Genomic DNA, 13,604 nt, shown 5'->3' on the forward strand with positions numbered 1-13,604 from the left:
CTTTAAGTTTTTTTGTGACTCTTTTTACGATTTTTTTTTTCATTATATGATACATCGTAGGCAAAGTATCGAAAAAAATTCTGTAGTAGTACCTTACATGTTTTTTTTTTTTTTTTGTTTACTGTAATTATTTTTTTTTTAATTGTGAATCCCAAAATTCAATTGCCTTGAATTTTTTCATTGATATCTTCATTTCAGATTCCTCTGAAATAAAATTTTAAAGTGAATATTTTCCTTTGCAGATCGTCCTCTGATATAGTGATTGGTTATTATAAGAAAAGGAAATTAAATAAATTAAAAACAAGTATCAAGTTATGGGGGGACAGCATCAATGCTTCTTGCTTTTGAAACTGTATTTGCCTTTGTTTCAGTGATCGCAGCCTAGAAGATTCCTGTGGCAGCTCAATCAACTCAATGAGTGATTATTTCACTTCTCAAGGCAGCTGCCCAGATACAAGACAAGGTGAGTTCTATATTCAAATTTAAATGATTAGTTCACCTATTGGTTTATTATGTTGATATGACCAGTTTTTTAGGGTTGTAAGTTCTAACCATCATCAATTATTGTACATTTAGTCTTAGCAGACCATTCCACCTTCAAGAAAGATGTTAAAAATTGTTTGCTTTAGTACTTAAATTCATCTTTTCATGGCACTATGTAGCTTTATACTATGGCAAATGTGGATCCTGGATCCCGGATCCCAACAGGAATTTGGAAATGTAATGGTGAGGAGTAGTAGACTGGTTGGAAAAGTCGTTAACTGATAATCACTAATGATTCAAAGTGATAGGTCAACATATATTTCAATTTAGAGTACCACGTTATAATAAAACATAATAAGATAGTGATAAAGAACAATAGTCTATAGATATATGTAAATGAAAATAACAATATAACAATGAACTGAATAATTCTCAAGGGATAACAAAAATTTAACAGTACGTAAAGTACTGTATAAAACCAAGTCAATGATTGTGATCTCAAAGACTAAATCTAAATAGTCATCATGGAGAACTACGAAATATAAAATGGAGATATACAGGGCTCCTACAAAAGACCTTTCCGGTTTCGAACACATGTAATTTATGTTCTATGAATCTGAGGTGCATGAAAATAACACAAATGGAAAGAGAAACTCAAAAAGTTTAGTTGTGGCAACATTGTTTTCCTAGTTGGTAACACTGCCTCATAATAGCGCGTATAAACAAATTTGTTCATTTTTGAGCCTAAATAGCTGCTATAGAGGACAGAAAAGCTTTTTGTGTGCTTGATTTTATGTGAACCAATCGGATGTGCAACGGCATTACCAAACAAATTTGGTGTATATCCACCCAGTGGTCCTACAATCCATAAATAGTACACTGATTTTAAGGTAAGATTCTTCGCAAGCAGTTTCGATTTCATCCATGCTGACTACAGTTGCTGCAGCCCTAAAATCAGAGGACAAAGTGCTACGAAGAAATTTCTGCTTAAGTATGCAGTCTTTAATCGAAAATAATGATGGATTTATTCGTTCCATGGTATTTTCTGACAAAGCTACTTTTCATCTTTCTCGTAAGGTGAACAGACATAACCTCAGAATCTGGGGGTCGGAAAATCCGCGTCCCTACGTGGAACTTGACTATAGAATTGATGTGTGCCGTGTTACCAGGGGGGGGGGGGGGGGACACTTTGAACATCTTTAAGGTAAGGAACTAAACTTTTTGAATTTTTCTTTCCATTGGTACTATTTTCATATGCCTCAGATTGATAGAACGTAAATTACATGTGTTCGAAACCAGAAATGTCTTTTGTAGAAGTCCTGTATAACAACATATCGAAAACATTCTCTGCAGCTGTAGGCAAATGGCCTTAACAGTCAAGACAAATGCAATGAATAAATACAATCCAAGGAAAGAAGATCAGCTTCTTTACTGCACCCACCATACACAAGGCACGTACACCAAACAAGCGCGAGATCTTTTAATCCCAACAGACAATACAAACAGCAAAGTCCGAGAATCAAATCCAGCAGAAAGAACTACGTCACATCTCTCCTGTCCAAGTGTTACTTCGTCACCCTTGCTTCATCTACGCTGTTCTGCTATCATTTTATAACCCCATGAGATCTCTTCTGCTCGAAGGCTCCATAGTCAGAGCCCATAAACTCCATCGTAACTCTGATGATCTTTACTTGAAAGCTCCGGTGTGACTTCCTGTTACCAAGCACGGGCTTCGGCTTAGACTCATGTAATGGAAAATTCAAAGTTCTAGTCTTAAGATAGGGCAACAAATAAATCCTAACATGTAACAGACATAATCGATATCAAAAATCGAATGGAATGAATAGGGTACATTCAGTATGAACAATAATGATAATTGATTTAAAAGGCAAAGAGGATACCAGACAAATACTGCGTACATGATTCAGCATAACATAAGCACATACACTGATACATAATATAGCATAACATATCGGATCTCTGCTGCTAATCCCTAAAACTGGAGAAAAAGAAACAGGGTAAGGGCTATCAGTACCTTCAAGAGAAAAAAAATAGAAATGATGGCAGGGAAAATGAAAAAGACTGCTACAATACTGACAAAATAACTTCAGGTATTGTCTGGATTTCATTCTCTCAATGTGATCATGCTCTTTTAGTAGGTAATCAAATATTTTTTTTTAAATATATTAATTAAAAATGTTTAGTTCATCCCTTGTACCTTCATTCTGTATCCATTTATTCCTTGAAAAAGTCACATATCTGTAATTTTCGTTCTTTTTTTATGTGAAAAGTATTCTATTATATAGTAAGCATACAGCGATCATTTTTATAAAATGTAAGTGTGCCAATTCTTGCTTTTCCATGCACTTCTCTTTTTTTTTACTGTGTCACACAGCTTTAGAAAATTGTCGGGTTTTATGTCAAACTATGAGAACATGTGGTATTCCAGATATAATCTAAATTTCATAAAACAATTATATTTCATATACAGGGTGTTCTGAAAAAAAAAAGGTTTCAATATTTCGAGAGGAGGTAGTATGCATCAAAGCAAGAAATAAAAGTCCCACAAATATGTATCCAAAAATTAATATCTTGTAAGAAATCAGCAAAATGTTCACCATAAAAGCAGTATATCTTCTACTTACTGTGAGCTCTTTGGCAAGAAACAAATGAAACAGAATGCAGCCATTTGTCACTACCTATTAGATAGCCTACCTTTGTTTATGTTTGGATCAAGAGTATGTTTAAGCTGGTGGCAATACATTAAAGTTCATAATCGTACTACTGTATGTGAACTGATTCTACACTGCAGTAGTTATTACTGTACCAGTTGGGTGAGTTAATTTTGTGTCTATTGAATTGCAGCATGTTTTGTTGTAACAGTAACATTGATTCTAAAATTAATATCTTCTGAGAAATTAACAAAATGTTAAATGGGCAGTGGATTGGTCGAGGAGAGCCAGTACTTTGACCTGCTTGTTCTCCTGCCTTTAATCCTCTAGATTTTGGTTATGGGGACATTTAAAGACCATGTTGTATACCGCCCCTATCAAATTATATACATACACTACGACAGTGCATCTTCAATGCCTGTCAGCAGATCTGGCAACAACTAAGAGTGTTTCAAAGAATGCATGATTCCCTCATATGTAGAGCCGAAAGATGCATTGCAATGAATGGAGGTGAAATTAAGCACTTGCTGTAGTGAATATTCCTCTTACAATGTAAATTCATAGCAATTGTAAACATTTGCTCATTTCTCAGAAGATATCAAATTTAGGACTCATGTTTGTAGGACTATCATTTCTTGTTTTGATGTATACTACCTCCTATTGGAATCTGTTTTCAAAACATTCTGTATTATTTTATGCAAATGAAATGTAGACACTAGGGAGAATTAAAAGAAAGAAAGATTGAGACTTTGGAAACGAAATTCCTGTGTGCAGTTGCTGGATTTTCCTTATTATATCATAACTGAAATGCAAGATGCAAGAACTGAAATAAATATGTACAAACCAATAGAAAGAAATTAAGAAAACAAAATAAACTAAAAAAATTGTGTGAAACAAATACACAGCAGAAGACTACAGAAAATTATGTTTGAATATTACCCAGATGAGGAAAGAGATGTTAGAAGGTTAAAAAAGGTATTGAATGGGATATACTTCAACTGTTGAGCACAGATTGGAATGCAAGAAATCCAGTCCTTCGATGATGATGATGATGATGATGATGATGACAGCGTCATATTTAAGATAATTTTCAGTTGGCAGAGTGTTTAAAATAAGTTTACATCTCATTGACATTTTATTCTCTGTTTGCTATTTTTGTTTAAAGTATTTCCTAAGTTTCAATGAAATACCAAAACTGTAGAGCAGAGTGGAATCAGTTGACACTGTTGAATTGCTTTTGTTTACAGGAAGCATTGGGAGTGGTCCCTTGGACATTGAGCTAAGGACAAAACACCATTACAGCAGCTTAGAAGTAGACAGTGGCTTCTGTGGAGATGCATCTCTGCAGTCAACCAGCAGTGTAGGATCAGGAGGCTGTTCTTCTGGGTGGCTTGGTACTTACACTTCCAGTCCAGATTCAAGGCGAAGTAAGAATAAAATAAATTGGATTGATGAACATAAATAATCGCTTTCTAAATTCTTGCATATATTATTACTACTATGTTGGCCATTTGAAAAATTCGTGGATTGATCTTAGTTGTTGAGTGGGGAATTAACTAGAATGTTAATTTTCTTTTAATATTGTACACACGCATTTGCAATGTCAGTGCTGTTTCTTTGATTGCTAAAGTCGAGGTATTGCCATTTTTGGTATAACCATTTTAGGTCATCAGAGAATTAGGTATTCTGTCAAAGGAGCACCAGTATTATACTATTTTTTACATGGTAAAAGTGGTTAAAAAGTCTTCCTCTCAATAAACAGGTATACACTAAACATTCTTTGAAAAGATATGTTGTTCTGAAAATAAAAATTGGAATCTGTCGTATCAGAGAGTAGCATCATAGATTGATCCAGAGTTTCTCATCAGGAAGAAAGTAAGTTGGTGAAACAGTTTGATTGCCGAACAAGGCAGTAGTATTCATTATTTAATATGGAAACATGCAGATTCTCCTCCACCCAAAAAGATTCACATCAATCTTTCTTATGCTCTAGACACACACCTTCATCTCAAACAGCAGAAATAACTAAAATGCTCTCTCAATTTTATTAATAACACTCAATAAAAAAACTGTATTTCAATGAATACCATCCCATTGTGGAATCCTGGAAAACAAGGATGCGGATGTTTTAGCAAAGAAGGGCAGCACTGCTACTTACAGACCTGTTACTAAATCTACGTATTATTCTGTGAAAAGATTTATCAAATCTACATACTTAGACTTCAAGAAACAAAATTTGATAACACAATCTCAAGAAAAAAAATGGAACTCTCTGCATCATAATCCACAGTTAATTTCTGATTTACCACGCAAATTGTCTGTAGCTTCATTTAGATTGGCAACAGGCCATGCCTGTTTGGCCAAACACCTTCATAGAATTGGAATATATCAGTCCCCTAACTGCCCATTGTGCAACTCAAACCAAGAAATGGATTCGGAACACCTCAAAATCTGTGCTTCAGTGACTGACTATGACAGTATCTTTGAAAAATATTGGAATGCAAGAGGTCAAATGACTTTATTGTCAAACATCTGGCATTAGAAAACAACAACATCTTTCTTATGCTGAAAGTGTGCTGATCTCTCCTTTGATGCCACATCCATTATTCTGCAGTACTGGGTGTCCCAGGGATAAAGTATCAGTGAGAAATATTACGTTACCCTCCTTAGAGGAGATTTGAAAAACGCACTGAGGAAGGAAAGATCTTCCCCTCCTCCCCCCAAGAATGTGGTTTCTGCTTCAAGATAACCCAACACCACAGAAGGTTTAAGTGACAGTGAAAGCACTCATCATCGAAATCGGCAGGACAACTTAAAACATCCTCAAGATAGTCTAGTACCTTGCAGTTTTTTAACATTTTAAACTGTGAAAAATGAATTGTGATGGATGAGGTTTCAAAGTGATCAAAAGGAAAAGTAGTCCACTCCACTTTTGTGTTGAAAGTGGCAAAAAATAATCTGAGTTTGCATTTGAGAAGTGCATGGAGCATTGTAGAAAGTGTGTCACTTCCCATAGAATCTAATTCGAAAGAAAAAAATCTTATTGCTGGCACCAGTGTGTGACTTCTGAAGAATGAAGCAACTTCACTAACTTTCAAGCATCCTTAGTATGCAAATGCAATTTATATAAATGTCCTATGTGCCAAGGAGTAAGTAAATCAGAGTGTTCCCCACGTCATTAATTTCAAAAATGTAAAATAAACTTGCTATAGACAAAATTCATCAACTAGCTCTTTCTCACTCATGAAGTGTTTTGCTTTGCAAGCATATCTCTGCAAGCTATTGTCTCAATTGAGACTACAGATATCTCTGAGAGAAGTGGGTAATAAAGTAGAAAATATGGTGATGGGCACAATTATTTATCTGCACTGTGCTTGGAGCTAGATACTAGAGACTACTCATTGTTATGAATGATATAACAAGGGGAAATCTAAGTAATCAAGTTTTACAGCTATAAGACCATGTTCTACATTCAAAATTCGATTAGTATAAATTTAAACTTTCTTCCAGTTGTTTATTTAGTATTGAAATTTAATTTTTCTTTCTTTGACATGAAATTCTTGATTATCGTCTTTTCTATGTTTCTTTTAGTTTCCAATTAAATATTTTCTTGGGCAGTCTATATTTATCCATCATCCTAATCTGTCCAAACCATTTAAATTGCCTTAATTGGATAGCTTTGTTAAGTCATTTGTAGTTCTCTTTTGTTTCGTACATGGTTTATAGAGTAGAGCTGCAGCATTATCGTCTCCAAAAATTCATTTTGTAATGCATTCACTTTCTCTTATTCTCCATTCGAAATTGCATTGGTATAAGTTTAGACTTTCTTACAGTTTTCCATTTTTTATTGCAGTTTAATTTTTCTTTCACATGAAATTCTTGATCGCCGTCTTTTCAATGTTTCTTTTAGTTTTCAATTAAATATTTTCTTGGGCAGTCTATATTTATTCATCATCCTAATCTGTTCAAACCACTTTGATTATCTTAATTGAACAGATTTTTTTTAAACTCATGTTTAGACTTCTTTGTTTTGTACAGACTCAGAAACAAAAGCATTGAGCATGCGCAGTATGTTGTAACTGAAACTTGGAAAATTCAGGTGGCCCAAATTTTGTTTCTGGGTCTGTACATGGCCTGTAGAGTAGAGCTGCATGCAACATCATCATCTCCAAAAATTCATCTTCTAATGCATTCACTTTCTGAGATGGTTTTTACTGAATTCTCATGCCTTAGCTCTGTGACGGGTGCTCTCTGTGCCTGTCCCGTAAATCTTGGGTCCGAGGATCTTGGATAATGGAAGGTATGGGTTGTCTCTTCAAAAATAACATAATGAATATTACTCATTATTTACTAATAACAGAATATTGATAATAATACTGTTAGACAATTAAAGATGAACCAGTATTAACAATTACTAGACTTCCAAACAATTTAGGGGAAAATCAATATTAGTAACCACATTACTTCTGAACGAAAACCTAAATAAATGATACATATGGATGAGACTCTCTAGCTTTAAATGCTTGGTAATAACTCTCTAGCTTTAAATGCTTGGTAATACTGAGTATACTATGAAAAACCTGACAGAAACAGAAAACAGAAAAATAAATGATTATGACTAACTCCTTCTGAATCATTAAAATTCTCAAAATCTCTCGTTATTCTTCATTAATAATGAAATGTAGCTGAATTTCCCTACACACTACACACATAAATGTCCTGATACTCTGACCAATTTTATTCATGCCAGTTGACAATGACATCCAGGAAACGTAAAGTTGCCACGCAACAACCACTCATACGTCGGGCTGGTTCCCTCGAGGCTCGAATATGGAGTCGTTATCAACCATCACTTGCTGCAGTACTTTTGTAGCCGAGACAAAATCCCTATTTGTCTAGATGATTATCCACATGTGAAAAGTCCTCGCATTGTCTCCGATTGAAATTCAGCACTCGAGTCTGTTGCTGCACCAAGTTAACTGCTCTCAGCCAAACAATGACTGCCGTTACTCTAACTGCTGCTCTCTTGCTCGTCCCAAGTATAACTCTCGCCTCCCTTGGTCAGATTGCAACTCACCACTGTCTCAACCTTCCGGAAGGGGTTACAAAAGAAAATGGAAAAGATTTAAATTTAGCCAATCAACACCCTATCCTCAAGGTAGGGTACAAATTTAATAAGATAGAAAATCAAAGAGAAAAATGTCAGGCGCAAGCTATCGGAGATTTTACCTACTAACGTGTAGGTAACATATACCCCACCTATTGGATACTAGAGCGAACAACAGGGAAAAATGCGGAATCTGGATAAACTAAACGTTGACTAATATATATAATATAATTAAACGAAAAGAACTTAACAAATAAATAAAAGGAATCGGAATATAAGGTAAATACAAATTAAGGTAAGGGAAAAAGTGAATAAGAAAGGAAAAACGTGACATATAAGCATCACAGCTCTTGTGTTGTACAGAATTCTATTATGGTTTTAAAATGTTAGTCTCTTTGTTTCAGTTCTATAGAAGTGGTAATGGTATTCATGTAATTCCATTTGGTACGAAGCATAGATCTGACTCAGCTATGATTGGCTACAGTTTTTCTGTGATTATTGCAAGAGACTTGAAAGTAACTGAAATTGTGCATGAAACTTGTTTGTTTCTATCTTTCGTCTTCTCCTTCTTTTTATCTCCTCCTCCTCCTCCTCCCCCCCTCGCGCTTTGAAATGTTGTTGTTGCTGCTGCTGCTGATTAATATCTTGCATCTGTCAATGAAGCCATTAGCATTCGTGCTATTAATACTTCTGTGCTACAGTTTTTTTCTGCATCCAGAGCACCACAAGTCTTCACGTGGTATTACCACTGGCCTGTCATGGTGTACAGGGGCATCCCCCAGGTGGCAGATGGAGAGGGGGAAGGTCGATGGATTTAGTTTCGTAGTCCTCCTGGCCATGTTCGATGAACCTACTGACCAAAGACAGATGTGGCTCTCCATACATAATGGGGGTTAGATGTGCGAGACGTAACTGCCAAAATGTAAAAAACAGTGCCCTCTAGAAAACAGTTACACTTCAGCCACAACTACATGAGTATGTGCTCTAAAGTTAAATGTTAAACTTTGAAATGTTAAGCTCTGGAATGTGCTGGGAATCCAATGAAGAACTTTAAAATTCCTATGATTATTGGGAAAAGCTAGAAATTCGCAGAAATTGTGCATAAAACTTCTTTTAGTGTCCCTGTTGTTGATCGTCATCCTTTGTATCTCTTCTGATGTATTTTGCGAGATTTGAAAACTTGTTCTAAAAAATTTCTGTGATTATTGAAATAAAAGTATGAAAGTAGTAGAAATATAGCATGGGACTTTTAATTCATTTAAATATTTTTTCCCTTGAAGTGTTACACCTTGGATTATGTTACGATTTCACAAGAAAACTTATGATGGGCTCCTTTCGGAACATCCCCTTATACTGCTCTGCGCACATTGTCACTTGACCAATTGGGCATACATGAAGGTGACTTTCTCAAAGTGTGCACCATTGTTTCTTAATGTAACATTCAAATTAAGTTTTCACATCCATACAGCTAGTATGTGAACACTATTTGTGTGTCTGCTGTAGTGATCTCTGTTGGCAATTTGAGAGTAGGTTTTGACATAACTCATTAACAGTTTCCTTGTTAGTAAAGAATTAAGACATTTAAAATTTGGACCTATGTAAATTTCCTGATGGTTAGGAAAGAACTAGAGAAAGTAACAGAAATTATGTCTGGGATTTCAATTTTCTTGTAGCTCTTGTTCTTCTTTCGCTTCCCATCTAGTATTACAACATGGAATATATTACACCCTCAGTATGTAATGTTGAGATCTGAATGGAAAGGATATTCGAGTGTTCATTATTTAACTATGGGGAGCTTCATTGTAAATGCAGCTTATTTAGACTATCTGTTCAATGGAAAAGTTTGTCACGTCATAATGCTGCATTTCAAGTCATCATTTGTCCTTTATGACTGATGTTTAATTCCGATCTGGCTTAGTTTCTACATTCAGCACATTAGGTAAATTGCGAATACTAATGTTATTTTTTTAGGAATGAAGCAAAGTAATAGAAGAAGACTGTCATTCATTATTGTTGATAGAAGAATATTAACTGTTGGCAAAATAATATAAACTCCTGGTTAAGGCAGCCCACAGCCAAACGTTAACATCATGCTAGTCACGAATTATATGTATGCACTTACTCATTCACTAGTATTGCTTATCCTCTCAGAATAGTGGAGATTTTTATTTCATCATTCACTTACTGCTTTCCACATCCTGTGAGTCATGCTGCTGTGTCATGTTCAGTTACGTGCTGCTTAATCACTCCCTTTATTCCTACTGCTGCTGCTCTACAACTATTAATATTACTACCATGATTATAGTCGTACTATCACTACTGTTAGCATGACTTCCTGCAGCAGGGAAGTAATAAAGCTGTGTTTTCGGCCATGTTGAATTTTGATGCTGTATAATCTCTTACTACTACTACTTCTGCTGCTGCTGCTTGCGTAATTGCTGAAAAACTACTGCCACTTCTCTTACTACTGCTATTGCTAGTTCTGTCATTCCTATTTTTATTATTCCTATTGATTAGTGAACATAATCATGTTACCCTTTGGAAATCAGATTCTTGAAAAACTGAATGATAGAAACTATAGTCGACCTGGTTGGCGAGTTGGTATAGCGCTGGCCTTCTATGCTCAAGGTTGCGGGTTCGATCCTGGGCCAGGCCGATGGCATTTAAGTGTGCTCAACTTTTCTTTCAACTTCAAGCATTCAAGCAATGCATGCAAAAGTGAACATGTTTTTTTTTCCACTAAAAATAAGAGTACATGCAGCAATTGAAAGCTACCCATCGCCAGTGGATATCTTGTACATATTTTGTTCAGCAGTAGGATGTAGTGAGAAGCTGATTGTTTTAGGTGGTCGTGAATAAACTGAAAACAGCAGTAACATGTAACTGAAAACAGCAGTAACCTATAGTGAGAAGTTGATTGTTTTAGGTGGTCGTGAATAAACTGAAAACAGTAGTAACATGTAACTGAAAACAGTCGTGAATAAACTGAAAACAGCAGTAACATGTAACTGAAAACAGTCGTGAATAAACTGAAAACAGCAGTAACATGTAACTGAAAACAGTAGTAACCTGTAGTGAGAAGTTGATTGTTTTAGGTGGTATGAATAAACTGAAAACAACAGTAATATGTAGTGAGAAGTTGATTGTTTTAGGTGGTCGTGAATAAACTGAAAACAGTCGTGAATAAACTGAAAACAGCAGTAACATGTAACTGAAAACAGCAGTAACCTGTAGTGAGAAGTTGATTGTTTTAGGTGGTATGAATAAACTGAAAACAGCAGTAACATGTAGTGAGAAGTTGATTGTTTTAGGTGGTCGTGAGTAAACTGAAAATTATTTTGTTTGGCGATGGTAGACCTTTTAAGCTCAAAATGTCAGTGAGTATATACATAGTGAAGATGATGTTCAAAACGGTGCACTATGTAGACAAAATCTGCATGCATCTTAATTGAACGTTCGTTTTCGACTTGATTCTTTAAATATTTTCTCCAATTGCATGTGTAAACGCATGAAAAATTAAACCATGTAGATACATCTTTATAGACGTGTAGTGTGTATTAGAACCCTATCCTTGAAAGCAGTTTCCAGACAAATTTACTGTACATTTCTTCTTTACACAGAAAATCAATTTCTGCTTGTCACAATATCATAAGATGCAAAAGATAATGCTTTGTAGATGCCCATACCTCAGAAATGAACCTCTTGGCACTGCTGAAGTTCAAGAAGATGTTAATTATGGTAACCATATCTGGGACTTTCGAATACAGTCGAGCTCTTCATTTAATCTAGGTTGACTGGTGATAAGACAGAGATGCTACTGGTATTGGAATTACATCAGTGAAAATCTTAGATGCTGCAGATATTAAAAGAGAAAAATGTCTGTCAAGCTTACATTAAACTACCCTGATTCAACCTTAACCTAAATTAATCTAACATAACTTTTAATTTATTATGTAATACAAGTTAACCAGAAAGAAATGGGATTGGAAAATGACATAAAATAATTTATGCATCTAACTTTTATTTTTTAACAGGTTCTGGGTCATTCCTCACAAATCCTCTACCCAATCACTCTGGTAGTAGCCTGGCAAGCCTTCAGCGACGCTGGCGGAGGAACATGAGCACCTCCTTGGAGCTTGGTTCACAAGGTTCACCATGGTCCTCCAGAAGCACTGTGAATGATCCTAATGAAGATCCAGCTCTACATAGTCATCGGAGAACAAAGCTGGGACTAGCAGTTGTGATTAGTGTTACACAAGAGGAAGAAAAGTAAGTACATTGTGAGGTAATATCAGATATTTATTGTTAAATGGCAAGACGACTATTGCGTCATTTTTCAGCGTAATCTGGAATTTTCTTCTATTTGTAGACTTTATTTTTCAACATAGGACAGTGCAGTACAATGTTCTTCATCCATGATATGTAGGTTGTTACACAATGCACATCTGCTGGTTTGGCAAGTGGTAATCCTATGAAGATGAGAAAAACAATCTTTTTCAGTATTATATAATTTTACATTGCCACTTCCATGATTAGGCCTACATCAGATATTCTGTTTGATCTTGGTTTACCTATCATATTAAGCAGGCCACATCTATATATAAGAGAGCAAATTTTCGCTGGTCTGTTGTTCAACTTTCTGGATTAGGCAAGCCTAATAGATGCAGCAGAAGAAGTGGTTCTTTCAGGCCTGGATGTTATGGCCCTAATGGTGAAACCCAATCTTTTGAGTGTCACGGACCCCTTCATTTTGGCAGACCTCCAAAATGTTTTGTATAATTTAGGCTGGTAATCATCTTCGACTCATTAAACATTTGCATAATAATATAGTGAATTAAAGATCGTTAATAAATTAACGGCGATACTAAATTTCAGTTTTAGCTTGTGAATATAGGCACACTGAAAGTACATAAATACAAAGTTAGTGTAAGTCTAACAGACTGGTTTAATTTTTTTTACAGCAAAGACATCACCCATCCCACCAATAACCTTATAGTAAGTCTAAAATTCTGGTTTCATTTTTCACAGTAAAGTCTGACTCAATTGTAAATACTCTTAGTCGCAAGTCTACGTCAATGTTAAGTTTACTTCTGTATTTGTTGAAGACCAGGGGGCCTGTTTCATAAAACTAATAAATTAATATTATTAGCAAATGACTAATAATATTACTAATATTATTAGTGTTGTTTCATAAAATTATTAGTTCATAATATTAATGTAAACACTCATATATTAGTAAAATGTATACAATAATATTAGTAAAGTGTTTCATAAAGCAACAGAGCTAATAAAATTAACTCATTATTAGGGTTATTTCCATGAGTGTATTTCAACTTGGGTGA

At 35.1% G+C, this 13,604-nt stretch overlaps 1 protein-coding gene across 1 annotated transcript in view; it reads left to right on the forward strand.

Annotated features, from left to right (window-relative positions):
- Positions 1-13,604, forward strand: part of LOC138694434 (folliculin-interacting protein 2) — an 84,268-nt gene that overhangs the window by 8,300 nt on the left and 62,364 nt on the right. The window contains exons 4-6 of the mRNA XM_069818132.1: positions 372-463; positions 4,403-4,582; positions 12,297-12,531. Of these exons, the coding sequence (XP_069674233.1) occupies positions 372-463; positions 4,403-4,582; positions 12,297-12,531 (507 nt within the window). The remainder of the gene's footprint in view (positions 1-371; positions 464-4,402; positions 4,583-12,296; positions 12,532-13,604) is intronic.

This window comes from Periplaneta americana, chromosome 2 (assembly GCF_040183065.1).
Source record: "Periplaneta americana isolate PAMFEO1 chromosome 2, P.americana_PAMFEO1_priV1, whole genome shotgun sequence".
NCBI lineage: Eukaryota > Metazoa > Arthropoda > Insecta > Blattodea > Blattidae > Periplaneta > Periplaneta americana.